Source organism: Pipistrellus kuhlii, unplaced genomic scaffold (assembly GCF_014108245.1).
Source record: "Pipistrellus kuhlii isolate mPipKuh1 unplaced genomic scaffold, mPipKuh1.p scaffold_m20_p_2, whole genome shotgun sequence".
Lineage (NCBI taxonomy): Eukaryota > Metazoa > Chordata > Mammalia > Chiroptera > Vespertilionidae > Pipistrellus > Pipistrellus kuhlii.
In genome coordinates this window covers 49,200,970-49,224,871 of record NW_023425515.1, presented here as the reverse complement: position 1 = coordinate 49,224,871, position 23,902 = coordinate 49,200,970, and the positions used below count along the sequence as shown (strand labels likewise).

Here is a 23,902-nt window from a genome sequence, read left to right as displayed (position 1 = left end):
CTCTAAAAATGTCTGCTTTTTTTTCTCTCCACAGCGGACAAGTACCCTTGGTAACCTCAAGTGATGAACCTAACTATCCTATGTTTAATTCATCCAAGCCCAATATAGATATCTTCATTTGAGATCAAATGTATTAGGTTGAATCACATGAAACTACCATGTTTATAGTAAAAAGAAAAAAAAAATGGTTGAATACTGGCAATCTTTAAGTAGTTTAACCTTGTATGTAACAATCGGTCTATGCCCATGGTCGGCAAACTGCGGCTTGTGAGCTATATGCAGCTCTTTGGCCCCTTGAGTGTGGCTCTTCCACAAAATACCACGGCCTGGGTGAGTCTATTTTGAAGAAGTGGCATTAGAAGTAGTTTAAGTTTAAAAAATTTGGCTCTCAAAAGAAATTCCAATCGTTGTACTGTTGATAATTGGCTCTGTTGACTAATGAGTTTGCCGACCACTGCCCTATACTATAGTATTTTAGAGGGGCACTTGCAAACCTTTGAGAAAACAGGTGAGGGTTTGGCTCTCAGGGAGTCAGCTGGGCCGGGAGAAGACTCAGTGTGGAAGGAGTGGCAGGTACATCATCCTCGTTTCTGCGTCTCTGCATGAGAAGCTGATACGAAGGCCTGTCTCTCAGAGTTTCTGGGAGGCTCACAGCGGCCAGTGTGAGGTAAAACTGCTTTTGAACTGTGGTTGTTTCATGCACAGGCTAATATGTAGAATAAAACCAAAGTGGCTGGCTACTCAAGGCGTGACGATGGTAAGAAGTGGGCCACAGGTGAGATGAGGAGAGGCCTGGCGCAACGGAGAGTCTTGGGTGGAAGATGAGTCCTGGCCCCCCACTGACTAGCTGGTGACATCGAGCACCACACTAAAATCCATAAAACAAGCCATCGTGCCTACTTCCCTGGACTTCTACTCCCCAGACTGGGCCCACCGGTGGCAGCCTATGAATGTTCCTTTCCCTGCCTGCCCTTTGTCCCAGTTCTGACACCTTTCCAGGGCTGAATGTAGGGTGTTCCCAGCCTGGATCCTCTCCAGGGCTGTTCAAAGGATCGGGTTCTGTTTCTTGTTTCATCCACGTGGTATACAAAGGCCCTGACATTGTGTCTAGTCTGCACACTCCCCCTTCCCTCAGTTTCTTTTCCTGGCCTATCCTGGGCCCAGTCTCCAGCCTCCCAACAGCAGGTCCATTGGGTTCTATGTAGAATAAAATGGTTTATTCCTCTCTTCCTTCTTTTGCCTGCCATGCAGAGGGTCAAGATCATACCTGATATATTTCACCTCGGGCATCTCTCAATGACATATTCAGTAGTCACTCAGGCAGGTCATTGAAGGTAACCTTTGAACCACACCAGAGTTTGGGGCTGACCCATGTAATGGAGGGCATCTCTCAATGACTTATTCTCTTTCAGTAGCACCTCAGGTCGTTGAACTAACCTTTGGACCACACCAGAGTGAAGGGCTGACCTAAGTGATGGGGGGCAATGCGAGCCTTTGAGTGTTGGGGTGGCTAGGAGCATGTCATTCTTCAATTCAAACAAGACAAAGACAGAGGGGAGTTTTTTAGAGACTGCCTTCCCTATTTCATGTTTAACTGATTTTCTTCCACCTACCTGTCTATGTTAGGATGGGCCAGGAATGGCTCCGTGGTTACTGGACAACAGTCTGGGAGCCCTCCCAGGATGCAGTTTCAGGAAGAAAGAGGTGTAGGTGCCCTCCAGTCCACACTCCATTCCCTCCCCACCTCCCTCTTTTTTTAAGACTAAGGGATCAGCAAGAATGGTTCGAAGGGTGGGCCAGGCCTGCTTTGTCCTGGGTGAGATATCTTGCCTGTGGATGACTATCTTCCATCTGCTTTTATTTAGGACATTGAAGGGCTTGGCATTGAAGCTGCATATAGGAAGTTGTCAGGCCAGGCCACCTCCTCCTCTAAATACACCCTATGGTGGGCCCTCCCAACAGTGCTGGGGCAGAGGGCACAACCAGAGGTCCCCTGTCAAGCCCCACGGGGTGGGAGCATGGTCTGCGGTCCCCCAGCCCAGCATTGAGGCAAGGGGTGCAGCCTGAGATCCCCAGTCAAACCCCTGTAGGGTAGGGGGCACAGCCTGAGGTCCCCCATCAAGCCCTGCCAGGCAAGAGGGGCGTGGCCTGAGGTCCCTCACCCTGGCCAGGTGCCATGCAGCCTCAGTTCCCTACTGTTTGGTCATGATGTTACAGTAACCCAGCTAACTTGCATATTCCTCTATTATATAGATAGATTCCTCCCACTGCCCCACTCTCCAAATTCCTTTTATAAGTGCACGAATGTTGTCTGTTTTGTTCATTACTGTAGCCCTAGCACCTAGAACAGTGGCTGGCATATAAGAAGTTCTCAGGGAAAGAAGGAAAGAAGGAAGGAAGAAAGGAAGGAAGGAAGGAAGGAAGGAAGGAAGGAAGGAAGGAAGAGGAAAAGGAAAAGGAAAAGGAAAAGGAAAAGGAAAAGGAAAAGGAAAAGGAAAAGGAAAGAGAGGGGGGAAAGGAAGGAAGGGACCGCTGAGGAGGCCACGTGTGAATGACCAGGCTCAGTGCATTCTCCATCACCTAAGAACTAAAAAAGCTTTAGCAGGAGCCTGATGATGGGAACAGGAAATAGTGATCTGATGCTAGAAATTCTGACAGAGAGAGTCTTTGAAATCCTCTTTTCTGAGGAGTCTTCTCTGGGGACACAGGCTCAGCACCTCTCATTTATTTGGAATTGTTGAAAAGTCAGAAATATAAGGTGGGCAGTACCTCCAACATCCCTCCTATTTTTGAAATCTTTAATAAACTGACCTGAGTTGTATCAAAGCAAAATGCTCTTTGATTTCACGTATCAGAAAGCTCTCCATGGCGCCCCGTGAATCTGCCTGCTGCTGCGGCTGCTCCTCGGCCCACAGGAGGGAAGGCGGCAGTGACGGTAGGAACTGAAACACCATCCTGTATGGTGGACACTTGGCAATGGCAAGCCTTCCCAAACTGAGGCTCAAAGTGGTGGGCTGGCACTTCCTTCTGCCCTACTTTGGGAACACTTTGACCTACTTAGAGGTAAACGTCTTTGGAAGTGGGTAAAACCTGGAGTGTTTGTTTTTAGCAACTCCAGCTGCCATCATCTTTCACTTTGATAAATCGCCTGCCTCCTCCTGAGCACAGGGCTGCTCAGCGCGGATCTCCAGGAACCCGCCTGCAGCCCTGCCACTTTGTCCACACAGAACACAGACGCGAGCTGTTCTGAGGAGACACCAGGGTCTCCTGTGAATTCCCACAGTCTCCGTCAGGACTGTCTGAACTCCTAACCTGGGGCCTAGTCAGACCAGAAGGTGACCAGTGAAAACAGGGGATGATTGCTAGAAGGAGCTGGAGCTTAACTCCCTTGAGGATGAGTGAGGCAGCCAGAAAGGCGGACAGGTGTCCCAGGGCAAGCCCAGAAGAACCCACTTACACATAGAGGATAAGCAAGTGATGGCCTAGGCTTTGGAGTCTGGGAGCTGTCACCCGGGTGGATGGCAGCAATTCAATATTGCACGTCCTTCCTCTGATCATAAGTGTTCCTGGTCACTGATGATTATCTCAGTTCCTCCTTTTCACATAAAGACACAACCTCTACCTATGTCCAGTCCTGGTCTGTCTCTAGTTTTCTTTTACTGCCACATACACACACACACACACACACACACACACACACACACACACACACACACACACAATGAGCCAACTGCTTCTCCTAGAACTTATCCTGTTTTTTGTCTTTGTTTGGGGAATGTGTCTAATTCACTTTATATTTCTCATACACATTTCCTGTATTAAATTCCCATATACCCCTTAGTTTAGTGACTTGCAGAGAGTAGATGTTCAGAAACCAACCATTTGTTGAATACGTGGTCAGTACTTGCCAAGAATCTCAGAGGCTAAGCCACAGTCATAAATAGCAGCCAGAACAGGGTAATTTGGGGGTAATTGTGAACCGCCTGGCATCAGCAGTCAGGCCGTTCATGGGTCAGAGTTCACACAGGGAAGATGAGGATTAAGGAACGTGCAGGTGGCAAATAAAGAGCGTAACAGGTGGTGGGAGATGGAGCCAGGGACCAGTTGTGAGAATTTGAGAAAGTAAAAGCCTTTGAGTCCAGGAACTGCCCAAACTCTACATCAACCACGCAGGACCTAACCCCCAAGGCCAGTGGTTCTTAACCCTGACTTCATATTAAAATCTCCTGCAGAGCTTTTTAAAACTGTAGATATGAACGTGATCCAAATCTGGGAGTGGGTGCTAGAAATGAGAGTCCCTGCTAGGGGATGAGGCAGTTCCATGATGGGTCAGGGCGGGTGGATGAGGAAAACAGGGCCTGTCCTCCCTGCTCACCAGGATGTAGTCCACAGCCCCTCTGAGCCTATCAGAGCATGCTCTGTAAAAGGTGTGTACTGTACATGTCACAGTAAGAATGTTCTCACGGGAGTGTCCAGCATAGTTCTATTCCTTGTGTCTCTGGGCTGAGTTCTCACTAAGAAATATGGGGAGCCGAAACCAGTTTGGCTCAGTGGATAGAGTGTCAACCTGCGGACTGAAAGATCCCAGGTTCGATTCCAGTCAAGGGCATATACCTTGGTTTCGGGCAGTAGGGAGTGTGCAAGAGGCAGCTGATTGATGATTCTCTCTCATCAATGTTTCTAACTCTCAATCCTTCTCTCTTCCTCACTGTAAAAAATCAATAATATATAGATAGATAGATAGATAGATAGATATTTTTTTTTAAAGAAATATGGGGAAGTATGATTTGAAAAACTCTGTCCTTATAAATCTGAAGGGAATACGCCTTTTGGTTTTGAGGTCATGGTCCAGTGTTAATGAAGCCTGTGACTAATTAGTGGGAAAAAGGGGGGAAGAGCTGTCCTGTTAGTCCCCAGTATCATGCCCAGCATGTGATAGACCTGGCCCAGTATGTCTGCAGGCTGGGACCATCAGAACTCTTTGGGATTCACCATTGTGGGGAATGGATATGAGACAGTAAATGGACACACAGGTAGGCACAACACCTAATTCATGTAAAATGGACTTTGACTGGAGGCATCACTAAAGACAAGTTCTGCTGAAGTTCAGCCACCTGTTTAGAAGTTAAGAACACTCTAAAGATATTGCTATAGCTCCAGGGTCCTTAGCCTGATTTGGGAAGTGGGTGGCTAGGCTTTTGAAAACCCTGAAATTATAGACATTCAACTGTCTTATTAAATAAATAAATAAATAAATAAATAAATAAATAAATATGTTTACTTGGGAGGAGGAAGGGCTTAAATAAAGTCCAGGGTTCAATAATGCTTTGGGGGGAAAGTGTATCTAGTTATTCAGATATCTAGTGTATCTAGTTGGCAAACTTCTTCTCCCCTCCTCTCCTCTCCCCTCCTCTCTCTCCTCTTCCCTCTCTCTCATCAATTTCCTTTATGTCAGCTTTATTCTCAGGCAGCTTCTTTCTATGTGGTTATGGCAAAATGGCCTCCAGCTGCTTTAGGCTAACATTGAACCAACTTAGAAATCTTGTAGGAAGCTTTAGTTCTTGCTAAAGTCAAGTGGTGTTTGCTCATTGGCTGAAGTTGGATCGTGTTCTAAATCTGAATCAGTCCCCGTGACTAACTGGCCAAGTTTAGATCCTCTCTAAATTGACCCCACGATGTCACCTTAAAACATCTAGATGCAGGCAAGCAACAGGATTTACTTTCTTAAATCCCTCAGTTCAAAAATTTGGTCAGATATCTGGTGTTGATTCCCCTTTCCTTCCTGTTCATGGAGAGTCTGCCCTAGTGGTCAGCTCTGCAAGGGCTGGGTGTGTTTTTGTTTACCAGTGTACACCCACTGCCTAGAACAGAGCCTGGCACATAGTATCCAAAGAGATAGGTCAGTGGGGAGACCAAATATCTCTCCATTTGTGTATCATAGCCCCGATGCAGTGGACCACAAGCAAATAAAGTTCACTTTTATTTATTTACTTATTTTTTAATATATTTTATTGATTTTATACAGAGAGGAAGGGAGAGAGATAGGGAGTTAGAAACATCAATGAGAGAGAAACATCGATCAGCTGCCTCTTGCACACCTTTTACTGAGGATGTGCCCACAACCAAGGTACATGCCCTTGACCGGAATCAAACCCGGGACTCTTCAGTCCGCAGGCTGACGCTTTATCCACTGAGCCAAACTGGCGAAGGCTAAAATTCACCTGTAGAAGGGCTGAAGGTGCTGGCCATTTTCTGTTCTGGGCCATTTTCTGTTCTGGGCTTGCAAAGAATAGCAAAATGGGTGTGGTCTTTGGGGATATGGAAGAGAGAACTAGACAATAGTACTGGTTGCCATGGGTCAGAACTGAAACCCAGGATAACTATGCTGCTGCAGTAACTCAAGCTGGCAAGATGAGAAGGGCCAATAGGACGATCAGGGAATCGGGACTCAGGATGCAGGTTGCATAAGCAATTTGAACTTTCATCTCTGTTTTGTATGTGGAGCACCTCCTGCTCAGCAATGAGGTTCTTATGTAATTCTTGCCAGGAAGGGACAAAGGGGGTCGGGGGGGTAGCAGTGGTAGAACTAGAAGTTGGATTTTGACTTTAGATTTTTTTTTTTTCCTATGAGGCAGAACCTTTTAGAGTTAAACAATCAAAATCTCATCATAGTTCATTCATTCCATTTCCTCAGATGTAAAAGAGGTAAAACCTTATAAGGTTTTTTGTGTAGGCAAATGAATTCATAGAAAGCAGTTAGGAACTGCTTGGCACAAATAAATGCTCAATACATGGCAGCAATTGTTACTCATTCAATTGTCTACTATCATTTACTGAGCATCTATGTGTTCCACCTGTGAGGCAGATGCTGCGACATATAAACTAGAGGCCTGGTGCATGAAATCGTGCAAGGGTGTGGTGCCTCGGGGTGGCCTGTGGGGATCGGGCCAAAACCTGTCCAAAGCTGCCTGCCACTCCTGTCTGCCACTCTCGCTCATCCCAGTCATTCCTGGGAGAGGCTCACACCAGCAGTGAGCCCTGCATCTAACACCTGTCCCAAGAAGGTTGGAAGAGGGTCAGGTCACGATTGGCTCTCTGGGCAGGTGATAGGATGCCCTTGCTGGCCCTGGGATCCGGATCTGTCCCTTTGGCATTCACACCATTTGTAGGGAGCCACCTGACAGAAGCTTTTATATTGTTTCTTCCTTGTGGAGTATCTAGGAAGGAGAAGTGGCAGTGGTGCCCAAGGGTGACTTCCAAGAGGCCGGCAGCACTGTCTGGATTATGCCAGCAGTGCCTGTTTGTAGGTGCCTGACCTATTCTCTGGATATTGGAACTGCAGGACTACTGAGGGAGTGAGTGGCTGCCACCAGACTGGTGGGCCACCAGGACAGGTCTGTCAGCTGAGTAGCACTCTCGCTGTGGAACACACTGACCACCAGGGGGCAGCTCCTACATTGAGTGTCAGTGCGCATCATAGGGATTGGACGACTGGTCAACTGGTCGTTGGGTTGACCAGAGGCTTAGGCTTTTTATGTTTATCTTTATTGTCCAGATTATTACAGACTAGAGGCCTGGTGCACGAAATTCGTGTGCAGGTACGGTCCCTAGACCTGGACTGTGATCAGGGCCATCTTCCCCAGCTGCCCACAGCCAGCCCCACCCACTCTGTCACCCATCCTTGGTTCCCCATTCGCCATTGGGTGATCAGAGCCTGATGGCCAGGGAAAGAGACCAAGAGGTGGTCAGTTCGCTTCATAGTGACTGGTCGAGCGGTCGTTCTGGTCATTCTGCCATTAGGGTCAATTTGCATATTGCCCTTTTATTATATAGGATGTTCCTCTTCCCCCCCCCCCCCCATAGCTCCCTTCCACCCAGTTCCTTCCCCCCGCCTCCCTCCTGCGACCCCAGACCCTCATCCCCCACCATCCTCATCCATAGATGTAAGATCTTGGTCCAATCTCTTCCCTCACCCCTCACAACCCCTTACCCCTGAAAATTGTCAGTCCACTCCCTTTCCATGCCCCTGAATCTTACATTCACCAATTTATTCTATTCATCAGATTTATTATTCATTTGATTTTTAGATTTACTTGTTGATAGATATGTATTTGTTGTCACTTTGTTGTTCATAATTTTTTATCTTTACCTTTTTCTTCATCTTCCTCTTCTTAAAGAATACTTTTCAGCATTTCATATAATACTGGTTTGGTGGTGATGAACTACTTTAGCTTTTTCTTGTCTGTGAAGCTCTTTAGCTGACCTTCAATTCTGAATGATAGCTTTGCTGAGTTAGAGTAATCTTGGTTGTAGGTTCTTGCTGTTCATCACTTTGAATATTTCTTGCCACTCCGTTCTGGCCTGCATAGTTTCTGTTGAGAGATCAGCTCACAGTCATATGGGTACTCCCTTGTAGGTAACTAACTGTTTTTCTCTTGCTGCTTTTAAGATTCTCTCTTTGTCTTTTGCCCTTGGCATTTTGATGTGCATTAAGTGTGGTCTTCTTTGGATCGTCTTGTTTGGGGTTCTCTGCGCTTCCTGGACTTGTAAGTCTATTTCTTTCACCAAGTAGGGGAAGTTTTCTATCATTATTTTTTCAAATAAGTTTTCAATATTTTGCTCTCCTTCTTCTTCTGGCACCTCCATAATTCAGATGTTGCTATGCTTGAAGTTGTCCCAGAAGCTACTTACACTATCTTCATATTCTGGGATTCTTTTTTACTCTTCCGGTTGGGTGTTTTTTGCTTCCTCTTACTTCAAATCTTTGACTCTATTCTTGGGATCCTCTAGTCTACTGTTGAATCTCAGTATATTCTTCTTTATTTCAGTCAAAGTATGCTTAATTTCTTACTGGTCCTTTTCCATTTTTTTGGCATTCTCCCTAAGATCCTTGAAGGTCTCACTAAGTTCCTCAGAGGTTTCTAGAAGATTCTTGAGTAATCTTATAACTGTGGTTTTGAACTCTATATCTAGTAGTTTGCTTTCCTCCATTTCTTTCACTTGTAACATGTTTCTTTTTCTCTGCATTTTGGCTGGCTGCTCCCCTGTGTTTGTTTCTATGTATTGGGTAGCTACTAAGTTTCCTTGAATTGATAGAATGGCCTTGTATGGTAGGTGTCCTATAGGGCACAGGAGTTTAGCCTCCCCAATCACCTGAGGTGGACACTCTTTGTTGCACCCCTTTGTGGGCTGTATGCACAGTCTTATAGTTAAGCCTTGATTGCTATTGTTATCACTGGGAGGAATTGACCTCCAGGCCAATTGGCTATGAGGACCAGTTGTGACCACAGTGAAAGAGCTGTTGTGCAGGAGATGCCCTTATGGGGCCAGACTTGCTTCAGTGGGGCTTTGGTGCTCACTTGAAGATGTCACTTATGGATATAAAGAGTTGTTATCTGGTATGGTCTCACACTGACCACTGGGTGCACTGGTTCTTTGATCTCCAAGGAGGTGCAAACTCAGCCCCTGCCTGGGGCCACTCAACAGGAGCTATAAAAAGTTCTGCAGATTCCTCTATAGCTCCTGTTGTATCAGGTTTGGAAGTGCCCAGATGAGGCCCAGCTGTGAAGCAAGGCAGGCTGCTGCTGCCAGCCTTGGGCCTTCTTTTAATAGCTTTGGAGCTTCCTGACCCAATGCTGCCTATTTTACAGGTTTTAGGCTGAGAAAGGACAGGCCATTCATATGCAAAAACTGCTGCAAACAGCTTGGGTGGGGTTGTAAATTGGGTAGGGTGGGATCTCAGGGGATCACCAAGGCAGAGCAAACAGCAATGGCTGCCAGTCAGCCCTGCACTGGGGAGGTCCCAGCACAGGAGCAATGACTGCTATGAGCACCTCTGTCTGAAAGAAAGCCACCCTTGTGTTCCTGCCCCCATGCCAGACAGTCCAGTTTCTCCCTATATGTGTCTGGGTCCCCAAGAGTCTAGCCTGAAATTGGAGTTAGAGCAAACAGGAGCTTGTATCTCCCTCCAGATTAAAAAAGCAGCACACCCTGGTGCCAGCCTGTTCCACACCTCTGCACCTCCTACCTGTCTCAATGAGCTTTCTTCACCTGTCTGGTTGTAGTACTTCCACTCAGCCAGCTTTTCCACAGTTCTAGATAATAGTTGTTCTGTCTTTTAGTTGTAATTTTGATGTGGTTGTGAGAGGCAGCAAGTATAGGTGTTTACCTATGCCACCATTTTGGTTCTCTCTCTTAGGCTTTGATAGATAGATAGATAGATAGATAGATAGATAGATAGATAGATAAGCACAAGTCTAAACAGTTAAAACTGAGAAAGAAAGCCAAACCTTGCTAATTCCTACAAGTCTTGTCCCTTGGCTGTCTTTCAGGTGGGAATTGGTTTCCTCAGTGATCAAGCTTCTGTTTTATCTTCCTCTCACTTCCCTGTTTGTGTTGTGTTTTGTTTTGTTTTGTTTTAATTGATTTTGTGTGTGTGTGTGTGTGTGTGTGTGTGTGTGTGTGTTTAGAGAGGGAGGGAGAGAGAAAGAAACATCCATTGATTGCCTCCCATATGTACATGCCCTATATGTGCCCTGACTAGGGATCAAAACCCACAACCTAGGTATTTGCCCTGACCTGGGATTAAACCTGCTGACTTTTGTTCTATAGGATGACAACCAACTGAGCCACACTGGCTAGAGCAAACTTCCCTGTTTTCTGATGAATAAGCCCTCTGTACTTTATGAGTGTTGTGTGTTCCTAGCAACCCCTTTTTCCTAAATCTGGACACAGAGGCATGGGAGAGATGTCCAAGAGTGATAAACACAGTGATTCCTGGGTAGGTTCCGTTGATGTGGTCCATGGGAGGAGTGGGAATATGGGCTTGGCCTTGAAATATGAAAAAGATTTGAAGAAGAAATCAGTGAAGCAGAAGAAAGGAATGGCAGTTCCACTGGGTGGGGCTGGGAACGAGGGTGGGAAGGAGTGTGAGCGGAGGTCTTCCACCATAAGATGCTCAGGTTTTCTCTGCAGCTTCACTAACTGCAACTGTTCAACTCTAACAGTATTTCCTTGGGTGTGTCTTTTAAAATCCTATTAGCAATATTTTTAAATGATTAAATATTTTTATTTTTACAAAATATATTTTATTGTTTTTTTACAGAAAGGAAGGGAGAGGGATGAAGAGCTAGAAACATCGATGAGAGAGAAGCATCAATCAGCTGCCTCCTGCACCCCCCCTCCCCTCCCAATTAGGGATGCACCCACAACCAATGTACATGCCCTTCAGCCAACACTCTTTCTTCTGAGTCAAACCAGTTTCGGCGATTAAATATTTGTAAATGATTAAGTTGAAGGTCAAAAAGTGAAGTGACTTGCCTAAGGTCAAACAGGTTTAAACTTTGGTTTTATGATTCCAAATCCAGAGTGCATTCGTACATCATTACAGCCGGAAGCCAATAAAAAAGTGAGGCACTGTTAGCAGTATTAGCATGAAATATTAAAAGGAGGGGGGAAGCTGGTCTTGTATGCCTCAGTGGTTGAGCATGACTCATAAATGTGGAGGTTGGAGTTGGATTCTCCATCAGGGTGCATGCCAGATTGGGGGCTGGAAACCCAGTGGTGGTGTGGGGAGGGGAACAGCCAATCGATGATTCTCTCGCTGTCCCTCTCCCTTCATCTCTCTGAAATCAATAAAAACTTACAATTAAAAAAAGGAGGGGGGGTGAAGAAAAGGGATAGGAGGGTGTTTTCAATGCAGAGGAAGCTGTCCAACTGTGAAGGCTGGGGGGGGGAGGGGAAGTGATAGGGGGGGTGAACCTGTTGGAGAAAAAAAAAAAGCATTCTTGAGTCTGGTACCTAAATCTGCTCCAGTCCATGTCTTTGGCATCATCCTGTTGTGTGTGTTAAGCCAAAGCTGACCCGTGGTGGCCTGTGAGGAGAGGAAGCTCCCCAGGAGACGCACCAGTTTTGTGCCAGCCAGGGGCTGTGTGTGCAGCAGACCGTGCTCCCTACGCGTGCCCCGTGCCTGCAGCCACAGGCGGCGGCGTTGCCCTTGTGTCAGGCTCTGGGCCACCCCCTCCCGGGACTCCAGCAAACAGCTGGACTTTGGAACTCCGCCCCCTTAGGCCCTTCCTCTCTGCCGGGCCCCTCCCCGCCCCCAGGGCCCCTCCCCTCCTCCCCAAGGTGGCTCAGGCTCCCAGAAAGTCTGCGGACTGCCCGGGTGCGGGGAGAGGGAGGGAGGGAAGGAGGGAACGGACTCCCAGCCGGCCGCGGCGGCGCTGAAGTTCGCTGCCCGCTGCGCTCTGAGCTCCTGGCCGCTGGCGCCGCTGGGCCATGCTGGAACGCTGGGCGGCAGCATGAAGGGCGCAGACCGGGCGTACAGCCGCGCTCCCTCTGTGGGGTGGCTGCTGGCTAAGTGCTGCTGCTGCTTCCCGTGCGGAGGTGAGTGGCGGCGGGCACGGGCACCTTCTCTTCGCCGGAGATCGCGAGGGCCGAGTTCGGGGGAGCTGTAGGGAGGGAGGTGGCAAAGGGGGAGGTTTGCTCTGAGCCCTGTATTTCAGTGTCCCTGGCAGGACGCGCGGCCCGCGCTCGCTGTCTCTCGGTGAGGTCCTCACTGGGTTGCGGAGCTGCAGTTTGCAAACTTACTCGTCAGCGACTCTTTGGATGTCCGCGCCGGCCCGCAGGGGGATGGGGGGCGGTACGCGTGCGGGGGATGGGGGTGGGGTGGGAGCCGCCGTGAGTGTCCCCTGAGGCTCTGGCGGCGGAGTCGCACTTCCCCGCTCTCATTTACATATGGGTCTCAGCTGCCGGATTAGCCGGTGACTCCCAGCTGTAGGAATGCGTTTGACACTTGTCTCTACGCTAGTAGCTATTTTTGCCAAGTGACAGCTTTCTTTGGGGACTGGATGGAGCAGCCTTTTCTCTGCCTGGGCTGCCTGTCGCAGGCCTAAGTTAGGTTTGCATCTCTGGGGCCAGAGTTGGGCTCGTGGATTCACCGGGAACTCTCTAGGTGCCCAAGTGTGACTGTGTTTAATTACTCAGCTCATGTTAATGTGGCTGAGGAGACTCGCAGGAAGCAACTAATTCCCCCCAAATCCGCCTGCAGAACCAGAAGGCAAGACGTAGGACAGAGGGAAAGTGATCAGTTTTGGAGCCTCTCTTGGAAAAGAAGTCTGGTTTTCCTGGACACTGGACAGATGTTCCTAAAACCCTCCTGTCACCTCAGCTTGGAGGGTGAGGGGAGGGGAGAGGGGAGGACGGACGGGACTCTGTCTCTGTGTGGTTGGAAGTGAGAGTGTGGCCTCTCACTGGACATTTGCCCTTTTTAAGTGTCATCTATTGGACCGGTCACCTCCACCCCCGTTTACAGTGCCCCAGTGTCTGTCCTCATTCTGTCTCACAAAGTCCAAAAGGAACGTACACTCTGAGATAAACGAGTACACTGTCCAAATAACCCTTCGCCGTCCCCTGTGCCTATGCCCCATCCTGAGCAGACAGTCATAAGCTACAAAAAAACGAATTAAGTAAAAAATGTTCAGAATCCCAGCGTTAGATTCCCTCAGTCTGCGTTGAATTAGGACTGCCAGAAACTGTGTGTACGACAGACAACGGCTTTTAGGCAGCCAGCTCTAAAAGCCGGAATGCAGAGGGAGAGGCCATCATAAAGGGCCAGGACCCTCACAAGAAGCCAAGCCTCTTCCAGAGACTTGTAAAACCGAGGCTGGGAACTGAAGGGAGAGGGTATTAAAGGTGCAGGAAGGCAGGAAGTAGCGGGAGGGAGTCTGAGTGGGTGGGTTCGCTCTGCTTTCACGGGGAAGGGTTCCCAAGCAGGGTTTCTTGGGAGTCCGTTTCCTGTCCAAAGACAGAACTCGGAGACTTGGGCACTTTCCCAGATGTGTGGCAGCCCAGCTTCCCTGCTGAGGAAATCTCTGGGGGGTCTCTCCAGCCTCTGCTTTGTTTGTGAGTTGCCCTGGCTGTCCCTCTGTCTGCGGCTGAGGAGGGGTGGGGAGCCTGCTTAGAGAAACTCTGGGCAGGGCTAGGAAATCAGAGGCAGCTGGAAAAGACCATTGACCCTCAGCCAAACAGGGAAGGATTCCAAAGACCCAAGCAGTGAGAGCAGCTTTGAAAGGCAAGGAGGGTCACAGAGGTGGGTGCCTTGTCCCCTCTCTCTCTCTATTCCTTTCTCTTCCTTAGACCTGACACATGTGACGATGGAGAACTGGGGCTCAGATCTGAGGAAGATGGAGGGGGAGGTGAATTAGCCATCCCTCAGAACCGCTGGCCTGGGCTGGGCAGGGCGATGGGGTCTGAGGGGCTGGGACTCCCCTGGGCTCCCTCAGTCTGCTCTCACCTAGAAAGCAGCTCTGTCTCCACGCAGCCTGTAGACACTTCTCCAGAAGCAGGTTGAAACGATAAGGCCCTGGGCCGAGCCTGAGTGCATTGCCCAGAGCCCCAAGCCGATACTGAGAACAGGTGGCCCAGTTGCATCCCAGAGAAGGGTTCAGGGAAGAGGCTGAGAGGCTGAGGAGAGCGGAGGGCATCTCGGCCAGGAGGTCTGTCTCCCTCTTCAGTTAGACCCGTTTCTCTGGTTGTTCAAACTTCATCCAGTTGCAAGGCAGCTTCCGCTTTTCAGTAAAAGCAGCTGGTTCTTTGGCGTCTCTCTCCCCGGTGAGAACGGGATCTTTCCTTCTCCAGGAGCCACACTATGAAGCTGATGGGCCAGGACCCATCCCACTGGTTCCCAACTCAAGGGGGCCGTCCCTCACTGGCTCTCAGTCCCGCAGGATGTAAGGACACCTTCGTCTAAACTCTGAGGAAAAGGGACGGAGGGGCAGTGGAATGTTCTGGCTATTTTTGACTCACGGCTAAGTAAGGAACCCTGCACTTTCTCTGGTGGATCCTAAGTGGTTGTAATTGTTAGCACTAACAGTTGAAGGGAAGACTCAAGCACATGCACTTGTGTTGTATCTGAGGAAAATAGGGGATGGCGTTAGTAAAGCTTGTCTTCGGATTCAGAAAAGTGAGGAAAGCAGCTATCCCTGTCTCTTTTCCAGGTTTGGGTTCTGCTGAGTGTGAGTGTGGGACCGGGGTTTGACGAAAGGTGATCTTTCTTCCCTCCCTTGAAATTGGTGTTGAAAGGCAAGGAGACTGAACAACAAGAATGGGATGAAAATAGAGGTCAGGTGAGAAGGGAGAAAGGCAACAAATACATTTATAACTGCCTTTTGGGGAGTGAAAACTAGCCAACTGCGAGACCATGGCAGGCACGTGTCTGACCGGTGATTAATCACTGATGTCACACGCCGTGGGACGTTTCAGGATTGCTTCGGCTTCTTGAAGCCTGAAGAAGTGAGTCAGTTCTGGGTTCTCTCGTAGTTATGTTAACATTTTAAAAAGCTACTTGTAAAAGGCGAAAGATTTATGCGGTCTGAGAGACTGAACATAAACTGTGCACCTATGGATGAGGACAATGGGGAGTGGGGAAAGGGCAGAGGGTGGGGTGGGAACCTGGTGGAGGAGAGCAATGGTTGGGGGGGGGGGGGGGGGGAAGGAACATTTGTAATAATATGAACAATAAAAACTTATTTAAAAAAATAAAAAATAAATAAAATAAATAAATAAATAATAAATAAATAGCTGCTTGTTTCAGAGTAACAGGATTTCACGCCACCGGGAGGTTGCTAAGTCGTGTGCTGCAAACTGGAGTTCAGGATTTCTTCGGTCACGGAGCCTAGAGGTGTTTCTGACCTCACCGGGTGGAAGCCGTGTTTAGAGCCTTTCATTTCCTGGTCAACTTGTCCTTACATGTGGGTTTGTGGCCCAAAGTCCCTTCTTGGAAACCTTTCCCGCTCCTCCCCTCCTCTGCTCCTCCACAGGATGTGCGGAGTTTATTTTTGTTTGCTTATTGCTGTATCATTGTCCTTGCATCCCAAGCCCATCCTGGGTTTCCATTCACACTGAGACTGGGACAGGACTGAGTGTCACACTGAGTGTCACAGAGGAGATGAAGGGCGGTGACTTGCCCAGTGAACCACATGCCCACGGCTCTCTCACCATGAGGCCGTTGGATTCCAGCTTGACTCCGACGTCATGGAGTGTGGATAAGGGACACAGAGTGTCCCAAGTTATTCTCATCTATAACTTCTTTATTCCCCCTACCTTTTCCCAGATCACCAAGGAAGAACCTCATGGCTTGATGTGATTGTCTATTCTTTGGCCCATAAATTAATTCAGCTCATTTGATAAACTGAACTTAATGTGTGAGACCATGGCACCCAGTTCCTTCAGAAAGGTGTGGGTCACCTCTAAGAGGAGCCCTGTAACTTTCACTCTTTCATTCACCACCCAAGGGACACAACCCTCGGGACCTTAATGCATGCCCTGTTGTCTCTTCATTTTCCAAGGCCTGCCTTTCCCATGATAAAAAATGGATGGACTGTTTAGCATGCATGCTTTTCCAAGATATCTCTTGTTTTTGTTTTTGTTTTCCTTGCCTCCCAGGGATATAACCTGGAGAGAATTACCACACGTCTGTCCCCCACCCAAATCCTCTGCTTCTCTCCTCAAACCTGGTTCTCTGACTGGGGATGGTAGCAGGGATATCATTTATCACCTAGAGAACAGCACTGACTGCCAGTCAGAATGGAGCCTCGTGGAAATGGGAGTGTGTGGGTGGGTGAGGCAGAGACTGGAAACGGAAGCTGGATATCCCTCCTCTGACACAGCTGTGATCCCGTGATCACTGACGATGCTGTGGGCACGGCACCCCAGTGGTTCCATGTGACGCATTGGTAAGGCCTAACTCAGAATACAGAGGCAACATTTCAGACTCTGTCTGTGTTTTTATGCAAAGGAGTTTAAAAGTAAAAACAAAACACACAAACCAAAAAAAAAACTCACAAGTGAACACTGGGGATTCCCTTCTGAGCCCGGACCATACTGCAGGCACACCTTACTCTGGAGTAGGATGGTTGGTATTCCTGATAGTCCTCTTGAGAATCTTGCTGCTCTCTTCTGCCCAGAAAAATACTCCCCATCCTTCTGAAGTGCTGCTCATCGGTCAGTGGGTGAGAAGCTGCCTGGTCTGCCCTCTCCTTCCCACCAAATTCTCTCTCTTTCCCTGAAAGAAGGCCCTAGGAGAAGCCTGGGGCTGCTCAGGCAGGAGGAGCTAAATTGTGGAAAGTGAGAAGGCACCTTAGAAATTATGTAATAGGTCTTCTCCTTTATACAGAGAAAACAGGCCCAGCCGCTTGGCTGCAGGCTCTGAACTAGGACCCTGCTCCTGGGCCCCGTCCTCCTCTCCACTACGTCCTCCTCTCCACTACGGCCTCCTGGGCAAATGGTTCCTCCCTCTCTGCAGAGGAAGGCTGACCCCCTCCCCCACCCAGGGCGGGGGCAGAGGCAGTCCCCACCTGGAGCGTGGGAGTTCTGACTGTGGGGTGATCTGTGGTTCTGGGGGTCGAGGAGGGGAGTCTGCTGTGCCTGGAGCAAAGTGGAACCGGACCCACCTGATGTGCTATGAGTGGCTGTTCTGCCCCAAGACCACAGAAGGCAGAGCTCTTTTTCCAAGCAGCTCGTGCACGTGTTCCTAATAAATATCTGTTTACGTTTTCCCCTCTGGCTCAGTTTCATGGAGAAGTTCCCTTCCCCCTTCTTTCTTGTTCCTTTTCTTGAAGTGGACTTTTTCAGGTGGAAATGAATCAATGAAGGGCATCCCTATGATTCTGTCTTTGAAGGGCACTAGTTTTTATGTAACACGCAGTGTTTTAGTTCACTTGAGAAATGTTTATGCGCTGACTGCCTGCCAGCCCCACGCTAGGTACCGGGGGAGAATGGATGAGGGATGATCATGGTGCTGACCCTGTTGTGAGGATTGATTAAGATAATGTATGTAAAGGATTAGCATAGCTCTAGGCGTGTAAAGTTTTTTACAAAGGTTCGCTGCTGGTGGTAATAGTAATTTTAAAACTAGACATAAGCCTACCCTCGGGGGACCCCCAATAGTAACTTTGGGTGGGTTCTCTCGGTGGTAATACCGTCAATCTAATTCCCTAAGCAATGTGATGGTCTTGTTCAAACTGTGGTCAGCTGTGCCTCAGTGCTGTGGAGGTATCACTGTGTGGAGCAAAGCTTGTGATCTAGAAGTATGATAGGGATTTTATTATTATTATTATATTGAACTAGAGGTCCGGTGCACAAATTTGTGCACAGGTGGGGGTCACTCTGTGTGGCCAAAACCGGCAGTGCAATGCTGCCTGCTGCTCCTGCTCATCCCGGCCCCTCTACACCTGCTGCAGGCTTGTGCCCAGTCCGTCCTGATCAGGAGAGACTTGTGCTGCCACAGCAGCACTCACCATCTGTGAGCCTTGTGTCTGGTGCCTGACTGGAGGAGGCTGGGGATGGGGGCCAGGATGCAATCGGCACTCCGGTCAGGTGGTGGGATGCCCTTGCTGGCCTGGGATTCGGATCCATCCGCTGACATTTGTGCTGGTTGTCGGGAGCCACCTGGCCACTGCTTTTATCATTTCTTCTTTGTGGAGCGTCTAGAGAGGAGAAGTGGCCACGCTACCAGGGACTGATTTCCATGGCGCTGTCAGGATTGTGCTGGCAGCACTGGTCCATCAATGGCTGGCCTGTTCTCCAGAGATTGGCCCTGCAGGACTACTGAGGGAGGGAGTAGATGCTGCCAGGCTGGTGGGCTCCTGTGTTGAGCGCCTGCCACCTGGTGGTCAGTGTGCATCATAGCAACCGCTTGACCAGTTGTTTGGTCTGTTGGTCAATTAGGCTTTTATATATATAGATTAAAGCAATTTTGGGGGAAAAACACCTCTGAACATGTCTAGTATTATAATCACTGTATGTTACATAAAAGAGCATTTGAAATAAGATACTGGCAAAAGAATCCTAAGCACCCTACATTATTCTTTCTGAGGGGAAACAGGAGGTATAAAAATAGGAGAACAGCTACCCCAGTTTTGAAGTTCAAATCCTGAGCATGTGTATATATATGAAAAGACATTAGTTATTCTTTGCTTACCCCTTAACTTTAGTTCCATTTCTCTGTTCATTTCAGCCAAGATTTATTTCACACCCTTTATGTGCAAAGCTTTGCAGGTTATTTTTTTTTAAATATACTTTTTAATAAAAATTTTTACCAGAGGGTATGTTGTGGGTTGTTGTTTTTTTAAATGTATCTGTATTGTTGAAAGTATTACAGATGTCCCCTTTTTTTCCTCCATTGGCCCCCCCTGTACTCCACCATCCCCCCCAGGCCTACACTGCACTATTGTCTGACCACTGGTTATGCATATATGCATATAAGTTTTTTGACTAATCTCACCACCCCACTTTCTCTCTGTGATTTCTCATTCTGTTCCCTGTATCCATGTCTCTGCATCTATTTTGTTCGTTAGTTTATTTTCTTCATTTCCACATATGAGTGAGATCATGTGATACTAGTCTTTCTCTGACTGCCTTATATTACTTAACATAATACTCTCCAGGTCCCTCTATGTGGAGGATATGTTTTTACTGATTTTTTAAAGAGAGGGAAAGGAAGAGAGAGAGAGGAAAGAGGAAGGAAGAAAGAGAGAGAGAGAAACATCTATTGGTTGCCTCCCATATATGTCTGGACCAAATACTGAACCAAAAACCTTTGGTGTACATGAGAACCAATTGAGTCAGCCTGCCAGGGCCAGGCTTTTTTGCCTAGATAAAAATCATGACCTACTGTGGCCCATGTATCTCAGTGGTTAGAACATTCACCCGTGCACCGAAAGGTCAAGGGTTAGATTCCTGGTCAAGGGCACATACCTGGGTTGCAGATTCAATCCCGTCCCTGGTGGGAGCATGTGTAGTAGACAACCAATATATGTGTCTCACATTAATGTTTCTTTCTCTCTCTCTCTCTTATCCCCCCTCCCCATCTCCCTCCCTTCCTTTCACTCTCTCTAAAAATCAATGGAAAATCCTTGGGTGAGGATTAACAATAACAAACAAACAAAACAAAAAAACATGACTGCTGCCTATAACAGTCCCCAAGATTCTTCTCATTTCCCTGAGGGATGGCAAATATCATCTGTATTCCATTGTAGATTGGAAGCAGGGGTAGTCTGGTGTCCAACTTAGTCTGCTTAGTGAATAATGGAGCATATCTTCCGAGGTTGACAGAACCTCCTGTGTTGGACTTCCTGGAAGGAGGGGAGCCCTGGTTACACCTGTGAGGCAGCTAGAAGGCTGCCCGGTTGGTTTTAGCAGATGAAAAAGCAAAGACCAGAGTGACAGAACAGGTTGCCCCACATTCTTGCTTTCCTGGAGACTGCAGCGAGGCAATTGTCAAAGGGCCAGGAAGGGAAATCCTTCTCCCCCAGACTGAACCAGAACCTCCTAAAACTTGTTTCCAGCTTATCTGCTTTTCCTTGGAGCAGATTAGTTGTAGGCATGTGTTTGTTCTCTTTGGTGACCTAATGTGTAATAGGCTCTCAGAACATCCCCAATCTCTGCCCTCCCGCCATTAGAATCTCTCCAACGGGGAACCAAGTCTCACTATTAAGAGGAATTGGAGACACTCTGCTTTTGCACAGATCTCAGGTCTCCATTTGACACCTAGGCTGTGCCTCCTTCTCTTCTCTCCCTAGAGCAGAAGTTCTCAAAGTGTGGTCTTCAGAAATACAAATGCAGATTCTCAGCCTCCCTGACACAGGCATTCTGGGGTGGGAACCCAGTAGTGTCTCTTTTAACAAGCTCTCCATCTGTCTTCTTCCCCCTTTTGGTCTGTTCTCTTTCTTCCTTCTCTCTACTCACCCCTTCGTCCCTCCTCCCTTCTCCAGCTCCAGGGAAAGCATCTATAACTGAAGGCTCCCTGCTTCCCCAGAGTCTTGCTTGGAGAAGTGGTAGAGAGAGGCCTCCTTCACTGTTCATTTTCATTTGCCTGGTGGGCGCGAGTCCGGGTGGTGTAGGGATTAGACATCACCTACATGTCCATCGATCTCTCCAGCCCCCAAGGGTCCAGTATGGGACGTTGTTGCATCCTTCTTCCCATTTAAGACTCCTTTGCTTTTATTTTATTTTCCTTGTTACTTTTAAAGCGAACTATGCTCACTATAGGAAAAAAAAAATCAAGTTAGGCAAACAAAACAGTCATAAAAGCATAACTTTTATAGTATAACCCTAACCTATCTAGAAACAACGACAACTCAACCTCTTCATATAGATCCTTTTCTGTATGTTTACCAGTCCTTTTAAAACAAACGAGTTCACTCTTTACATACTGCTTTATCCCTTGCTTTCACCTACTCTTCTGCACATCTTCCCATGTGGATGCATGTCTAGGATATTTCTAATGGCTGCAACGTGTTTTGTTACAAGACTTGATCTTGACACTTGTTAGTATTGATTCAATGTCATGGTTAAAGTTTGGTGGGAAGGGCTGGGGAATGGTCCTAGGTTAAGAAATAGATCTTCCCAGAACCCGACTACATAGACAGACTGATTCTTGTCCTGTGTTTACATATCAGCTCCCTGCCTCCCACCTTTACATCTGCAGGTGTATGATGTGTTCCTCGGGAGATCGGGATGCACCGTGGGGAGAGCTGCAAGTTTTACATCCTCTTTTCTTTCCTATGTATGTGGATTAGGGATTTTCTCACTCCTTTGGCTTCTAACCGTCCAGTTGCTTTCACTGAGCAGGTCCAGGTCCAGGGATTCCTCCTCCTCCTCCTCCTCCTCCTCCTCCTCCTCCTCCTCCTCCTCCTCCTCCTCCTCCTTCTCCTCCTCCTCTTCTTCTTCTTCTGACATGCCTCCAAAGATAGGTCATTTTAAAATTATCATCACTGAGAAAGAGAGCCTTGATTAACCGTTTCCTACCTAGCAGAGTCATTTTGACAATCATTTGGAAATACATATAAATGAAGATAAAATTCCATTACATAGAGAGAACCATATGACCACTCTGAATATATCCCTTTAGTCTTTCTTCCTATGTGGGCAATATTTTCAGAAATAGGATATAGCAGTGCTATAAACTTCTTCACATAATGCATCGAGCAGCTTCTGTGATATTTTTATGGAAGCGTACAGTAAAAGTAAAGTGCTGGGGCCAGCTCAGCTCAGGCTGCGATTGGCAAACATTCAGGATTCTAGTAGCAGACTGGTAAGCCATTGGTGGCTTGAGATGGGCCGTGGTGGCAGCATCAATACTAGGAGAATCACTGGACACCACAAATCAAGGTTTTTTGTTTTATTCCAAGAGCTGGTTTCCCAGATTACCATTAGGTGTACATTGTATTCTGTGAGGAAATGGCTTGTTTTTCTTTTCAGCCTCCTTGTTTTGTGTTGTTTCTAATGTTTGCTATGGTAAACAATATTGTCGTGACCATTCTTATGGTTAAGTCTCAGCAGACACCCCTAAATGCTTCCTTAGGATAACTCCCTAGAACCGTGGTCTGCAAATTGCAGCTCTCGAGCCACATGCGGCTCTTCGGCCCCTTGAGTGTGGTTCTTCCACAAAATACCACAGCCTGGGCAAGTCTATTTTGAAGAAGTGGCATTAGAAGAAGTTTAAGTTTAAAAAAATTGGCTCTCAAAAGAAATTTCAATCGTTGTACTGTTGATATTTGGCTCTGTTGACTAATGAGTTTGCCGACCACCGGCCTAGTAGAGTTCCTGAATGAAAGGACAGCCTGATGATTAAAACTTACTTGTGGCCAGTACTTCACACTTTTTGAGAGGAAGAGTATACTGTGTTCTGTTTTGAGAGGATTTATGAGCAACATTCTCTGGGACCAGGAATTTCATGTCTCTCTATTGTTTACTTCAGTTTACATTTTCAGAATTAACTTAATTCTTTTCATATAAGAAAATACCTCAGCAGAGAGCATGATAAAGTCAACGCCTTTGATTCTTAGGCTACATACTGATATGCAGGGTATAAAAAAATATCTTGTGGCTGTTCTGGATAGAGAGGCAACATACCATGGCAATGAAGAGCTTGGAGGGGAAGAGATGGAATTTAGATTGGGACAGTGGGGTCCCTATCTGAGGAACTGACATAAGTACAAAAGTCTTATTGACTACTATTCTTTTGGCGCCCACCTGGAAATTATTTGCATTCTGGACCACGTTTAAAGAGTCTCCCCACAGGTTTTGTTAAATATTATGGGAGAACACAATGGAAATAGAATGTAAAAAGCATAAAGCCAGACCGCTTCATGGAATGCACATTCCTGGCACTTGCCTGAAGCTGTCTTGTTTCCAGAGCTCACTTGCTGCTCTTTGGTCCATTCTCACCTGAGGAGCCCACACTCTGTCCATGAAAAACCTTTGCTGAGACCTTCACCTCCTAATTCATGACCTGAGTCCCAATCCAGCTATCTGCCACATTCCTGTGTATTCTGAACTGGGATCCAGATGAAAAGAGCCAGACTCCTGTTCCCCTGGGGAGCTTTCCCACCTGGCCCCAGGCTTTGCCCTGAGGCACTGCCATGCCCAGCGGCTGCCTCCTGCAGTGACCCACCCTCATCCCACAGAGGACAGGTTGTAGCTGAGCCTGGGTGACCTTCTCAGGGCCATGTTGTACCCTGGACTCCACCACACGCAGGACATTGCCCTCAATAGCCTCTAGGATCTTCCCAGTTCCCAGTCCACAGAGGGACTTAAAAAGCTGTGACAATCCTATTGGTTTATTGGGATTCTGCATGAAAGCGGGAGAAAACCTCACTAACCATCTGAAGTTGTTTTTTGTTTTGTTTTCAGCTTTTAAAATTGTAAAAACTCTGTTTCTTTGTGCTTTGGTTTGGAAATTATATTCTCTTCTTCATTTAACTTCCATCCTAACCACCCCATACTGCCTTCATTAGAGCACATGTGTCAAACACAAGGCCCGCGGGCCAAATCCGTCCCGCCAGGCCTTGCAATGTGGCCCGCACCGCGCTGTCATCACTGCACTCCGCTGCGTTTCCAT

At 47.6% G+C, this 23,902-nt stretch overlaps 1 protein-coding gene across 20 annotated transcripts in view; it reads left to right on the top strand.

The window, feature by feature from the left end:
• The window catches only part of KALRN (kalirin RhoGEF kinase), a 640,493-nt gene that overhangs the window by 513,025 nt on the left and 103,566 nt on the right, over nt 1-23,902 (top strand). Inside the window, exon 1 of one of the 20 annotated variants that reach the window (XM_036447881.2) lies at nt 12,150-12,384. The exons of the other annotated variants lie outside the window; for them this stretch is intronic. Within the exon in view, the coding sequence (XP_036303774.1) occupies nt 12,300-12,384 (85 nt within the window). The 5' untranslated portion in view covers nt 12,150-12,299. Of the gene's footprint in view, nt 1-12,149; nt 12,385-23,902 lie in introns of those variants that run through there. 20 annotated transcript variants of the gene reach the window in all.